At 32.2% G+C, this 15,188-nt stretch overlaps 1 protein-coding gene across 1 annotated transcript in view; it reads left to right on the plus strand.

Moving 5' to 3' along the window:
• Positions 1–15,188, plus strand: part of LOC129216790 (patj homolog) — a 692,348-nt gene that overhangs the window by 284,487 nt on the left and 392,673 nt on the right. Inside the window, exon 7 of the mRNA XM_054851005.1 lies at positions 6,296–6,430. Within this exon, the coding sequence (XP_054706980.1) occupies positions 6,296–6,430 (135 nt within the window). The remainder of the gene's footprint in view (positions 1–6,295; positions 6,431–15,188) is intronic.

The raw sequence follows: 15,188 nt of genomic DNA on the forward strand, positions 1-15,188 counted from the left end.
TCTGTCTTTACTTTATTAAACTTTTAGCACTTTTGACTTAGAATATGTATTTCGTTTCTAACCATAGTTAATAAGCTGTGTGAATAATCTTAATATCCTAATTCTTATCAGCGCATAAATCTTTTCGAAGTTATCATTTTGGAAATTTTATTGTATTAAGGTGAAAGGATAAATTTTTTAGGGAAAAAATTGCACTGTTTTGTGAACCGCAAAAACAACCCTTTTCCGTAATAGGTATGTCACGCCTCATTAAAAAAAAAAAAAAAAAACGCCAAATGTTTCAAAACAACAATACGCTTAGTTGCGCTACAAGCGTTGCCGTAATCAATATTGTTGAAATTTAAAATTGATTCTTAGTTTTTAAAGAAAGCAATCGGTAGTTCAACAAAACTAATAGTTTAATTAAAATGAAAAAAAAAAAAAAAAAAAAAAAATCCACCAAAGAAATGAAATTTGGCTGTGTCAAAAAGTCTATGTTCCTGTTGAATCTATTTTAGCTTGATGCAGAGGTGTTTTGACCCGACATTTCCGAAAATTTTGGTATGGCAACATTCTAAAACCATAAAATGATATTAAAAAAAGTTAAAAAAATATATATATATATTTAAATGCTTTCAATGTTTTTTGTACGCTTATTTGAAGATTTTTTTCGGTAGACGGGTTTGGAGGGGGGGGGGGAATCAGTCTTCTTAAAATTTCACACTGTGTTCAGAACATTTTACTCTAGTTCACTTGCACCCTTGCCTTGATTTATTTTGATTATTTCTCTCTGTTGTATTTTCATTTTAAATTCATTTCCTAAGACTACTTTTTAATAACTGTTAAATTTGGTTTTATCCTTGCAATTTCAACTACACATTCACAAGCCTTATTAGCTTAAAATAACTACATAAGAATTTTGGGAAAGAAAAGAAAAAAAGAGCATGAAAAAATTATTAATGCATCTTTGACATAATTTTCAATTTTAGCTAACTTCGAGAATTATGATTTGATGCTACAAAACAGATGTCGGTACAGAGGAATGTAGGCTCGTTTAGTTCTGGATAGAACTTCTTGCTTAATAAGGCCATTTAAAAGTCTAGGATTGACTAAAAACTAAGCTGTTAAGGCATATTCTTCAGGCAGGAAATTTTTTTATTTGCCTTTTTAATGAATGATAAAACTGAAATAGTGGACGTAAATGCAAGAATATATTCCCCACTACTATCATCAGAGTTTTTAAATATTTATCGGTTTTAATATGCCAAAATGTTTTGCTCTGATTTTGAAATCTTATGGAAGTAAGACAAAACGATTCCATTTGTTAAAAATGGGGTGAGAAAGTTGTCTCGCTTCGCATATAATGTGCACTGCGATGGTTACGGGATTTGTGCCCGATACAAGTGTCCCTCTTCTTTTTTCTTAAGCAAAAAAACTCTCTCAAGGTCTGGGTCCTGTAACTAGAGTCTTATTATCTTATAATCTTTAAACGAGCAATTCTTGTGGGTATGTATAAATTTCTTATCTCGGAAACGGCTCTAACGATTTCGGTGAAATTTTGGATTTAATTGTAGTTTAGCATTCTAAGTTCATCTACATCAGTGTTTTTTCTGTAAAAACGCGATTTTTTTTTCAAAAAACAGTTTTTTAATATTAAGTTAAGCCTTGAAGTAAACTGTGAATTGACGCATCAGACAGACGATTTGCAATCATAACAATGAAAATATGTCTCTTCTCGCTTTAAAATTTTAAACTTGCTTAGGGTTGCCAGGCTTGGCTGATATTGGCCACTTTGGCTAATTTCAAACACACTTGGCTGAAAACAAATTCAAAAGCATTATGTAAGTCGATGTAAGGTTTTTTTTCTTTTTTAAGTGAAACTATTGCTTGACCATCCTATTTTATTTTATTTTATTTATTTATTTTCTTTTTACACTTCAAATAGTTTAACATATTTTTAAAATCACGCATCTAAATTTTATTTCGAAGAAGTGTATGTCTTGAGATTGTTTATGTTTTGTTAAGACAGTTGTTATGATTTGTTGGAATGGTTTGTGGATCATCATTTTTGATGGATATCATGCTGTATGTAGCATTTTTTGGCGTAAAAACTAAAAGTAATTATTCAGAAAGAAAATGTCGATTGGGATAAAATCGTGAAACGCATCATAGTATGAAAGGAAGTATTCGGTTAAAAACCGATTTCACCATAGCAAAACTAAGGTCAAAATATTTTAATTACTGACAAGAAAAGTGTATAGTGGAAACAAACGTAACAGATAGTTGAAGCAAAATGTTGATTTAATTACATTCAGAATCTTCTTTGTTTGGTACTTTAGTGTTATAAGAAGGTCGAGTACATAATATTTCGTTAACGTGAAGATTTTCAAGTATATTTGGAAAAGTATTGAACCTTAAAAAAACACAATTTGACAAAAAATAATTCTTTTAAAGTCGTGCGAGGTTCGGTCGTGCAGGTACTGGTACTAAAGCAGCAAATAACGGTTTAAAAACGGAAATGAAAAAAAAGAAAGAAACGTTGCTTTTTTTTTATTTTTTTTTTTTTTACAATTCTATAGTTAATAGTTACTCAAAAAAAAAAAAAAAAAAAGCCCCCAAAATCAAGCTGAAATACATAAAAGAAAAAATAATTTTTAAAAAAAGTCGGCTGTGTTGAATCAAAAGAGGGGAGGGGGGAGGGCAGAATCATGTTTACTAAAATAATAAAATTCATCTGCTTCAAAAGTCGTCGGTATTGCATGAAAATGAAAACACGAGCATCTGTTAAGAAGCAATGACTACATGAAAAATATGACATTTAATAGCAACGTAGATGCGGTTGATTAAATTCGATCGCTGAAATTTTAGTATTTAAGAAGCGCTGATAAATAAAAGCTTGAGAGAGTTTCGCAGTGGGGGCACGCAAAACGATGATTTACGAAAGGCTCGTTACTTTCTGCGGCCCGTTTTTTTATGGGATTGGAATGGAAAGTTGTCGTGTCACGCTATACGCCTCTTCGTACATCGATCTCTAAGATGCGCTTCCTCTTCTTTTGTAGACGCGTACATTCAGCTTCCTCTTCTCCTTTATCGCGTCGCATGAGTGTCAGTCATTTGTCTGGGTGTATAGAGACCTGGTTTTGCTTTTTTTTTTTTTTTTTTTTTTTTTTTTGCAATGGCCAAAAGTAGTTACGAAGTATAATAGTAAACTTTTAGCATTAGGAACGTTATTGAGTTTATTGTACTGAAAAATGAAATTCAAAAGCGATTTTTTCTCACTACATTTCTTTCATGAATTTAAAATAAACTTTGAACTAAACATGAACTAAAATAAAACTTTAAAACTGCAGTTAAAATTTTAAATTACTCTAAAAAGTAAACAATTTCTTTCCTTGAACGATATCGACACAACTTTCAAACATAATTTTGAAGTCTGCAAAAACAGTAGGTAAAATGAGTAGGGGCCAATCCAGGATTTTTTCGCACTACGTATTTTTTGGAAAAATGTTGCATCAAAATTCTATTTTTGTGAAAGTTTTTTTTAATTAGGACTTTTTTTGTGATTTTTTAAAGGTACATTCTAATTTTTGTAAAAAAAAAACTTTAAATTTTAGGTCGAAAAGTGCAAATATCATCTACAATTAGTTCTAACAGGGTTTTTGTTTTTTTTTTTGTTTGGAGGGGAGGGGGCATCTAAAAACCTAAGAGGCACGAAATACCATAGTTTTTCAGCGCAATAGGCTTTGTGCTGTGCACAATTCAGAAAATTATACGGAAAAAAAAAAAAAAAAAAACCGGCTTCCTATATCAAATGCTAAATGATTGTGAAAGCATTTTCATTTATGAGTAAATTTTCTGCGAAACAGAGAAATGAATTTTCGATTTTAAAATTCTGATTTTTGTGAAACTTACGATTTGTTAATATTGTTTTTGTGACTGCCGATTTCCGAAATTAGTTTTGCGAAGCTGCTGACTTTATTACACGATTTTTTGAAAGTACCGATTTTAAAATACGAGGCTTGTGAAAGTTTCGAAAAACGGTAGCAAAATCAGCCTGTATTGGGATATTGGGCGCTGATGATGTATAACCATATTTTTTCGAAGGTCTGATGTTCATTGATAACAAATGTGAAGGATCGAGAGTTGCTAGAGCGTTACTTGAACCCTGTAGGGAACCGTCTGAAGATGACACGCTGATACTGTCTCGTACAGGGTGGGGCTCGTCTCCTTGGAACTACTGACATCTTATGTTACTTGAAATGACGTTTGGCAAGCTTATGATTGTATTGGATGTCACGAAGCATGTGATAGAGTTTGGCCCCAACACAACTCGGACCTAAATCCGCTTGAGTTCTTCTTGTGAGTTTATATCAGCAACAAAATCTTTAATAACCCCCCGATTCACTGGAGAACCTAAAATCTGCCATTAAAAGTCAGATTGTTGCAGTTGTTCAGTGGTGTACCTAAGGGGTGTCGAATTCATGGCTCACTTAAGAAATTGCGCCCCTCCCCCCAGGGCCATTCCGATGGGCGATCACGAGAGGTCACTGTGACCTTCCAAGAAGTTTCCTTAAGCAGCGAATTTTAATCGATTGATTGGGCAAATTTGGAGACAATATTGCAACTTTGAATTCTTTTTTCTTTTTTTAATTATCTTTAATGATGACTCATGTTTCTTCTCAACAGCTGTTAAGTATTTTTAATATGTGTACTTGCTCGTATTTTAGAATTCGGTAACAATGGAACTTCATTCGGCAAATTTTATAGATAGAATTTTCTCCTTTCCAAAAATTTTAGTTTGGAGCATTTCTGCCTCCCCAAACTATTTCACATGAATTCAATAAAATCAATAATATTTGCAATTCGTTACAAAATTTGTTCGGACTATTTTTTATCCAATTTGAGTTGGCTAAAACTTTGTTCACAAGAAGCTAGCGTAACAGGAAGGGTTGGATATATCCTAAGCGTGATTTAAATAGTATAAATGTCTTCCGAGAAAAACTCTTCGATTTTTTCCATGAGATTCATAGTTTTTTTTTTTTTGCTAATTTAATCACTTAAAAAAAATAATACACATAAGGTAAAACACCAGTAGTGGCCATTTCTTCAGCAGTGGCCACTTCCAAGGTTTAAAACACAATAGTAGTCGCCATAGTGGAGTATATTTTTAAACTGTGGGTCTGTAATATTAATTACCTTTTTTTCGAAATTCAATGAGCGTATTGTAGCCCAACTTATCCTTAATCGTCCCATTTTCTAAAAATGCCAGAATTTTAATTTATTCAATTTATTATCCATTTTTTTTTTCCGAAACCCGAAAATTGATCCAGAAGTGGCCATTCCAAAATCTGAAAATTTCAATAGTGGCCATGTGACATTCTCCCATCCGAAGAATTTACATTACTTACTTTAAATTAAATAACTGATGATTAACATTGATTCAATATACTATTTACATTAAGTACCAACAAAAAATCACATAATTATTTTTCTTTTCTTTCTTCATAGTATATAAGTAAACTTCAAATGGCCACTACTAAAGCACTGGCACTACTCGTCTTTTACCTTTTTTTTTTCCTTTTAATTAATCTGTTAAAACGCCTCCCCACTGGACGACCCCTAGATACGCCACTGCACTTGTTGGTTCTGACACACTTCAGAGTGTTATCAGAGTTTCGCAACCGGCGCTATAACGCTAGTCGGAGACGGTTGGCATTTCGAGCACCTTTTATATTAAATGTCATTCATATCTTCATTCAATAAAATAGGTTTTATGTTCTTGTATTTTATCTTTTTTGCGCAAGGTGGCTTACTTTCTATCATGTTTTATGAACCACCCTGTGTAACTAATTTTGTAACTACTTCCTTTTACGAAGTAAAGGAAGTATTGTATTCGCGAAAAAATTTTCAGCCGAAATCGGCCTTTGTCAATCCTGCCTTTATCAATTGGTGTTATAATTTGGCAAACACTTGGCGATATATTGCCAAGCTTTTGGTCGCCAAGTTCTTTCGCCAACTTGGCGACAAATTTAGCTGTTTTTTTTAAACACTGGTTTCATTTTGGCTACTATTTGCGATATTTATAGAGAGTTCACCATTGAATCACATTAAAATGTCCAATATTGGAAAAATAATCTGTAAAAAACTTTTTTTTTTTTTTGCTTCAGTTCGCAACAAACTTGGGGTAAAAATATTTAAAGTCTTTCATTGCTTACTCCACGACACTAATATCATTAAATTGGCGTAAAAGGATGTCATGTCATGCACACATCAGCCCGTTTTCGTCTTGTTTCTGACTTTCTCTCTTTCCTTGCAGCTGTCGACGGAATGGGCACAGGTAGAGTGCGTGGAGCTGGTGAACGATGGATCGGGACTCGGGTTTGGCATCATCGGCGGCCGCAGCACCGGCGTCGTCGTCAAGACCATCCTGCCCGGGGGTGTGGCAGACAGGGTGAGTGAGTCTTCTACCTTTCGCAAGCAACTCCCTACTTTTTGTCACTAATCCTTTGGATCACTACTCAATAGCCCTGTTCACAACACACTTTTGTAGCTCGTAAATAACCGCTCCGGCTCCAAAAAAAAAAGAAAAAAACCGGTTGAAAAATTTCTCGTTTACATATTAAAAGAGGTTATCCATTGTACCAGAGAAAGCGGTTTTTGCCCAGTATCCTTAGGGGCTATACCCAGCAAGTAGGCAAACTTGTTTCGCGGTAAGAATCCTGGGTAAAAACTCACCATTTACTCCAGAAGGAAGCAGGAGAAGAAAAAAATCCACATTTCCCCGGCAAATAACCCGAAAGCGGTGAAAAGCAGGTTTTTTTCGGGGTCGAAACTCCATGGAAACTCGCCTTTTGTCACATAGCTCGGGAAAAGTGGTTCATTTTTCCCATGCCAGAGAGGGATCTAGCACATGTCTACTATTAGACTAGAGTTGCAAAACTTCCGAAATTTTTTAAGTCGTCGAATAAAAAAAGTTTTCCCCGGAAAAAGTAGAAGAATTGATTTTTTAATGTATTAAACTAAGTTTAATGGTTGTATTTTTTTTTTTTACAAAACTGTAAAAGTGCTGAATGTTTAAAACTATGCCGTCTATATTAATATCCTTCTTTGGAACATGCACAAAACTTTTACTGCAATGGGCGCCGGTTAATTGAATCAGCCGCTTTAATGAATCAAATTGTGAAAAGCAGAATAAAATCCAGCTTTATTGAATTAGCCGCTTTGTTGAATCAGCCGCTTTATGGAATCGAAATTGTTTATAGCAAATGTGATTCACACAAGCGGCGGCCACTGTATTAAATTCCCTTTCTTGCTTTCTAACTGCTAGTACATTTGAGTTCCAAACACCAAAAATAACTCAAATTTCTCAAATCATCATTCAACAGTTTATTTTGAGTAGGGTGTGATTTTTATGAATCGTTAAATTATTTTTTTGACTTTTTTTGGTAAATTGTGAGAGTTTGAACTGGAAGTTGTTTTTTTTCTCACATAAAAAAATTTGCATGCATGTGTACACATAACACACTTAAATAAAAATAAATTAAAATTATAACTTAAACCTGTTTACTTAACTGAGGTTAAAATTTCTGTTCTGTGTATGCATTTTCATTTTTAGTGCGATAAATAGCACTAGCAGATAACACTTTGGTGCACTCGGAAATTAAATTGTTTTATCAAAGATGGTGTTTTCTGGTGGGATGTTAAACATAAAGAAATGCTTAAAAAAAAAAAAAAAAAAAAACTATTGGAATGTTAATAATATAAATTCCTGATTACAATATTTTGCTCAAAAAGTTCGAAACTTTTCTTTTTTTCGTGAGAAAATAAACTTTTCCGGACAGAAATTGTTTTCTTTCTGTTGGTAGTTGGCGCCTTTAGAAAATTCATGCTTTTAAATTTGTAGCATCAGACTTTAGAGTAATCATTATATTGAATGCGAAGCTTGTCTAGCCTTTCTTTTTTCGCTTCTTTGTTACATATTATCGAATTTAATCCGAGCATAAATAATTTTATTTTGATTCGTCCCCTCAGTTTTGAGGAAGGGGGGCAGGGGGAGCTTAAAATTTGAAAAATCGTTGATATTTCAGATGACCTTTATTCATAGACCTTTTTATCTCACTCATTGTTGGAAATTACGTATTTAAAAGTTCGCAAGTGTTCTTTTTTTCTGTCTAGAAATTTGTTCAAACCGACACTTTTGTTCCTTTTTTTAATTTCAACATGCAACCATTTTCGTAGAGCTTCTGTTGCTTTCTAGACCATTTGAAGAAATGTATTTACATCACTAAGGAAAGAAGAAGAAAAAGGAAAATTCTTTCAATTCCTTAAATTTTTGGTAATAATTAACAATCGTGTCTTGAAAATTTTCATTCCATGATCGAGTTACAGATGGCGCCAGCGTTTCTAATAATATATTATGAACTTACTTGATGGCGCCACCTTATAGTCATTTCGTTGTATATTCGGGTAAGTAAAAATAATAAATATAATAAGGTGTAATTTGAAAATAGAAAAGAAAAAAAGGACCGGAAAATCTGTCTTCTAGCATTTCTTAATAACTCTCGGCGAGAAAAACTATCGTTTCATGGTATTGCTCGGAAATCAGTTTTTAATCCGTTTGGAAGGGGACGTACTTTACTCTAAGCGCTACATATTTATATGCGAATTTGAAACGTTGTGTGTTAGAAACTAATTAATTGCTTTTTACAAAAGAACCAGAAAAGAAGGAAAGATGTTTGAAAAATAAAATAACTTCTGTAAAGTATTTATAATTCAACAAATTTTAAAAGGTATCTTATAGTGAAAGTCCCATTTTCAAGTGTTAACTGTAGTTAATTTATTTTCTTTATCACTTAAAATTCACCTCCCCCCCAAAAAAAATTATTAACATTGACTAGAAGCAAAGCTTCTTTCAATGACATCTAAATTTATACGACATTTTGCTCATGAAACAATAGTTGTAATACTTTTACTGCTTTTATTTGTTGTACAGAAAACTACAAAGGGTCCCGAAATTGACAAACTGTTTTAAAAAATTTATAACGACAAACTGTTTATGATAAAGAAATGATTCCTGCAGAAAAATTATATTGTGGACTTTTAATTTTTTTTCTATGCAAAGTTGCAAATTTTAGTTGAAAATTTTTCCAACAGATGGTGCTGCAGATAGTAAGACTTTAAATCAAGGAAAGATAGAAATCAACATCATACATTTCAAAAATGTTTTAATGAACAAAATTACACAACAGTGTTTTCAAATTCTCTACCGTCGGCTACAATCACATCTGAGAAATTTCGGTGAATTTCAATTCTTTCTCTTTTATTTACGAGCTTACTATTTGAAGCGCCATCTGTTTGAAAATAGTTTTGAACTAAAATTTTTGAAACTCATGGGGGGGGGGGGTATTATGGCCCATCAAATGAATTTTCTGCAAGAATTAATTTTATCATAACCTTTTTCCTGTTTGAAAGCACTCAGTCTATTTCAGGACACTCTGTAAGTGACTTTAAAATGTACAAAACAGCTTTGAATTTCCGATCCAATGAATTGCTGCGAAATGGGTCGATCGGTGTTTTCTATGGAGTAGGGGGAATTTTGAACAAGGGGAAAAAAGTTAGCAACTTTTTAGTTAAAAAAATAAATAATAATGATAATAATTCTTCCATTCTTACCCCCAAATCAAGTGTGTGCAACATCATCACGTCGGTTTTCTTACTCATATCTCTGCCCTAATTTGTATCGTTTAATTTTTAAAGTTACACCGCATTACTGACTTAAATGCCGAAATTATCATTTTACCAATGTAAAATTCAAACATCATCTGTGTTTCTTCATCTTCGCCTTTCTAAGTGAATAAATTCAGCATTTTACGCAGAAAAAAATTGCTGCTTTCATCTAGTCAGGACCACGTATGAGTTTGATAGTGTCGCATCTATGAGCGATTTGTAGAAGGCTGACGAATTAGGGGTATTTAAAAATAATTTAGAAAAATGATTTTAGATCTTGTTAAAACCTCCGACGTTGCAAATTCCTAAACTAAATTCTTCACAAAGTAAATTGTGAAAACGGTAGTGAGAACATAGCAAAAAAATATAATTTAAGAAAAGCAATGTTTGAGAATTATAATATTTTCTACCAGTGTTCTTCCAACCAGCCTGCCATATCCGTTCCACGAACAGAATGTGTTCGGCTCCAACAGAAATTTTGTAAAGTGCACATTTTTTTTTTTTTTTTTTTGTAACTGTATGTCCTTCTAACATTTGAAAAAAAAAAAAAAAATTAAGCCTAAATGCCTCAAGAATCGCAACTGAACGCTTAATAACAAGTAAAAAAAAATGTTTTGTGGGTGTAAGGGGGGGGGGGAGATACTAGCGTCAACTAGGCTATCTGAAATGAAATATCGTTGGATTACATGAAATATATCAGGCAGCCCGGTTATCACATACAGAGACTGCAGTTTCGTTCTTATTAGAAACTCATCAGCCTAGAAAAGGGACTAACCTAGCTGGAGGAAAATGTCATCTCATTGAAATAAAATCTTTCGAGCGAGTGTCCGAGAATGTGCGAATTGTGCGGTTCGACATTAGAATTGAACATATAGCAAGTTGAGAGAACCGAAATGTTCTACATAATTCATTATTTTCCATTTTTCTTTCATTTTAACTGTCTAAGCCACATTTGAAGTAACTATTTTAACCGATGGACATGGTTATATGAAACCGAATCAAATCAGATCTTTGTAATATCAAATCATACAGATGATTGTTGATAATGGTGAATTAGTTTTTTTTTTAGTTCTGTATAAACTTAATTTTTGTAAGTAATGTAGAGAGATAGCAGTCCTTATGAAAATTGAAAGAATAATATCCTTTCCTGCTTTTTTCAAATCTTCTTTAATATTGCCTCTTTTTTGTACTACACATGCAGTTGCAAATAAAGCAGTTCTTTTTCTTTTTCTTCGTTAACGTTAAATATTTTCCCCTCTTTTACTTATTAAACTCAGACTTTATACTTAGATTGTTATAGTATGTTGCTAATGAATTTTTATTTTATTTTTTATTTATTTATTTATTTATTTTTTATTTTTTTGTTGAGTGTAATTCTGAAAAATGAGCGAAGATATTTCACCAAACATGTAGCCGAATAAATTCGAGTATTTTTAATCTATGTAAATTTTGCTAAATAAAAGTGATTATCCAATATGTACATTTTGAAAATTTCTTCTTAATTGCTTTTTAAAGGGGAATAGTTTCTTTTTCCTAATGTACTTCTGACGGTTGATTTTCTCGTAAAAGTGGTAACAATTTTTTTTTTTTCAAAATCTTTAATTAATAGAATTTAAATACGTTTGTGCTGAAAAGGTAATACAACATTAAAATGCACCAGCGGGCTTTTGTCGGATAGCTTTTCTCCCGTAAACTCACTTCTTTTGCTTTGTAAAAACTGTTGCTTGTAAGCACGAAATTGGTCTATGCTATGCAGTTGTTCTACTCCCTGCAAATTATGCATTTTAACGTTGCGTTATTATCTATTAATATTATTAATGGGTTTAGTTTTACTCGTGATACATAGATGGCGCCATGAGTAAAATCTGAAATCTTTCGCTGTAATATTTAAATGTAAATGATTTCATTGTTGTTCCATGTTTTCGAATACTTCCTCATTTTTACGATCCCACCCATCCCCCGGAAAACCAGTTGCTCCTCCTTTTGAGCATTTGGTGATTACGTTATAGTAGCGCACAAAACCTTTAAAAAAAGTGGTTTACTGATTTGATGTTAAATAACCCTCTCAACCCCTGCCACTTTTTTTCACCACTGACCATGATTATTCTTCATGCAAGGTTATAAAAAAAAAAAAAAAAAAAAAAAAAAAAAAAAAAAAAAAAAAATGCAATCGAAGCAAGCAAAAATAAAACTAAAATAAACAAGTAATGAAAAAAATATGTATTTAAAAGTAAGTTCCTGCTGAGGTCAACAAAGAAAAATTTTAATTTTAGTTACCTTTTGTTTAAATAGTTAAAATCAATATGAATTAGTAACATACATATCAGAATCACAATGTTAAGTGGCAAAATAGAAGTTAAATTTAGTTTTAGTGAATAAATAGGTAAAAAAACTATTAACATCAAGTATCATCCTCTACAAGTTTAAAAGAATGTATTTGAAATTGATTGGATGACGAAAAATTTACGATTGAAAATTTGAACAAGATCCCCCCCCCCCTCTCTCTCTCTCTCTCTATATATATTATATATATATATATATATATATATATATATATGTATCCTAATGTATAAAAATCTTCTGTGCGGGACGTTTGTCACCATAAGGCTTTTAAACTCCGGACCGATTTTGATCAAATTTTTTGTGTGTAAGTAAGTTTGTGGCAAGAATGGTTTTTGAATGCGCGGTGGATCGAATCGGAAACGTTTTTGTTAATTAATTAATTTAAACATTGGATGGTTATATCTCCTAAATGATTAATATTTATTTTAACCTATTGTTGAGCGAGAACTGAAATAAATATTTAACAAGTTGCAGAAGGACAATAAGAAAGCCAGCTCCGCTTTTTATAATGAAATTTCCTACTGTGATATGTCAAATGAGAATAGATAAAACGTAGAGAGTGAAAGTGAAGCCTTCATTTCTTGAAAGCAACGATTTTAGGTCCAGTGATATATTTTAAAGTAAAGTACTGTAAGGTTCACGAAAAACGTGTAGTCTGTCGTCGTAGTTGAATCATGTGACCGGATCGGTGTTTTAGGTTTTCCTAACCAAATGATCAGAAAGTACCGAACCTAGCAACAGTTGTTTCTCGGCTAAAATCCATCTGAGTTTTGGCATTAATGTCAAGAATACTTAAAAGATTATCTAACTAATCAGTACATTATTAAAGGAAAAGATGATGGAATTTAAAGATGAAACAAATTTTATTTTCGTCCAGGTAAATTACAACAGGGTAGTTCTGTACACAAAAGATCAGTGCAGTGGAAGATCTTTATCTTTGGTGGAAAGAACATATTAGGCAATATATGAAGCTTAAAAAGTTTTTGGTTCAAAAGATCGCACCACTAATCGGTCGGAGTTGGCTTCTCTCACTGATCGGCTGGATTACAGTAACGTGGTGACTTGGCGACTTCGGCTATAAACAATAGAGTTGCGCAATCATTTGTTTGCATTTTAAAGATACTGTTAATGTAATTTATTGTATTTTTTGTTTATTTGGCGAAATATTTTGAATTGCAAAGAATTGTTTTTCTTTTTTAAAGAGTTTTTAGTCATTTTAGTTGAAGAATGTGTTTATTTTATATCGGGGGGGGGGGGGATGAGTGGTTTTCACTTATTCAGAGAACTGTTTTTTACCTTTATCATTTTTCTAAACGATATCTCTTCGATTGTTTTATTCTTTTTTATATGGGGGATGTTGCAGCGGGATTTCCCGTTTGTTCTAGATGGATAGTTAGTTTTTTACACTTAATATCCGAGAACGCTTTTTATCCTTTGAGTATGGCTGAAGGAACAAACCATCAAGTACGGGAGAAAAAAAAGTTAATAAAACAACTGCTCAGTGGGCATTAGATAAATCAAGTTGTAATAAATATACGCATTCTGACAGCATAGCCGCTTAAAACATTTTTTTTACTTATTTTTTTCAACAGAACGGTTCAAACATTTGATAGTTTATTGAAAGTTTTTAACTTTTCAATTTGCAAAGTTTGAACAGAACAACGTCTGTCGGGTCCTCTAGTGTATATATATATATATATATATATATATATATATATATATATATATATATATATATATATATATATATATATATATATATATATATATATATATATTCTTTCATTTAATCCTGCTTATCTTCAATAAGCAGGATTAAATGAAAGAAAAAAACCATCATGCTAAATTTTCTCGCCAAACAATGACGACACATACTAAAATACTTTTAAGAAATTAAAATAAAATGAGAAAGAGGGATTTAAAAAGCGTAACCATGGAAACACAAAATAAAATAATTTTAAGAATTGAAAATGAGAAAGATTTAAATAAACAATGGATTCAAAAAGCGTTACCGTGGAAACGCAAAATAAAATGGTTAAAAACTTGAACAGTGAACAGATTTTTGAACTTCATTTCATTCGCTTGTAACTTTTTTTCTAATGGAGATTAAAGGGTTAAACTTTCGACCTGAGGTCGAGTTAGATCTGGAGTAAAAAATGCAGCTCTTTCCAATGCTGTCAAAAAGAAAACTGTGGGACAATTCCTTCACTTTTTATTGATGGATTTAATGAAGAAAGTAGTGCCTAAATTTCAGCTAAGCCTAAAAGAATTCGAGCTAAAAACGTAAAAAACACCCGCCGTAATTAAGTTAGAGCATTAGAACAAATTTCGTAGAACGCGGAAAATTCTTTCCTTTCTTTCGATACATAATATTACTATTTGCGAGTAATTTTTCACCCCCATATTCGGGAATTTATGTGAAAATTGGGCCTAAACTGGAATAAAAAAAGAACTATTAATCGAATTGCTTTCGAACTGGTCTGCAAACCTTCTCAGGACTTAAAGGAACAAACTTAAATTTTCGGCAAAATCGGCCGGGTAGTTCTCGAGTTTTGCGAGTTCAAACACACAGACGCTTTTTGGAGACATCATTTTACACCATGTAGAGATTATTACGGGTTTAAAACGTTTTTATGCTTGTTCTAACATTAGCGAATTTTAAAAAGGAAAATTGCTAAAAATAAAAGACTAAATTAGTGTTCACACATGTGCTAAAATATAGCAACCGTGTTCTCTAGCAAATGATGTGACTTGACTTCAGCGAATGTTTTCAAACGCATTTTATAAAAATAATTGCATCTAATTCCCTCCCGTAGGCAAATTATTATTTGCTCTATGGTGATACCTAAATCTAAAAGGTAAAGTAGAGAATTGGGTTTTTTTCCTTCAGTCAAAAGTACTACTTTTAGTCTCTAAAATTGATAGAATAAGCAAAAAAAAAAAAAAAAAAAAAACATGGAGCGGGAAAATTTTTATTTTTCTAATGCTTAAATTTTAATAAACTTTTTTTTAACTGACCGATTGTGAAAATAAGGCGTGGTCTTTATGACGTCACAAATGATGTACTTTGGCGCATCTGTCTACCGCGTTTCCATGTTATGATAAGAAGCGAATTAAATATTGTGCTCTGTTAATGGCAT

This window comes from Uloborus diversus, chromosome 2, assembly GCF_026930045.1.
Source record: "Uloborus diversus isolate 005 chromosome 2, Udiv.v.3.1, whole genome shotgun sequence".
Lineage (NCBI taxonomy): Eukaryota > Metazoa > Arthropoda > Arachnida > Araneae > Uloboridae > Uloborus > Uloborus diversus.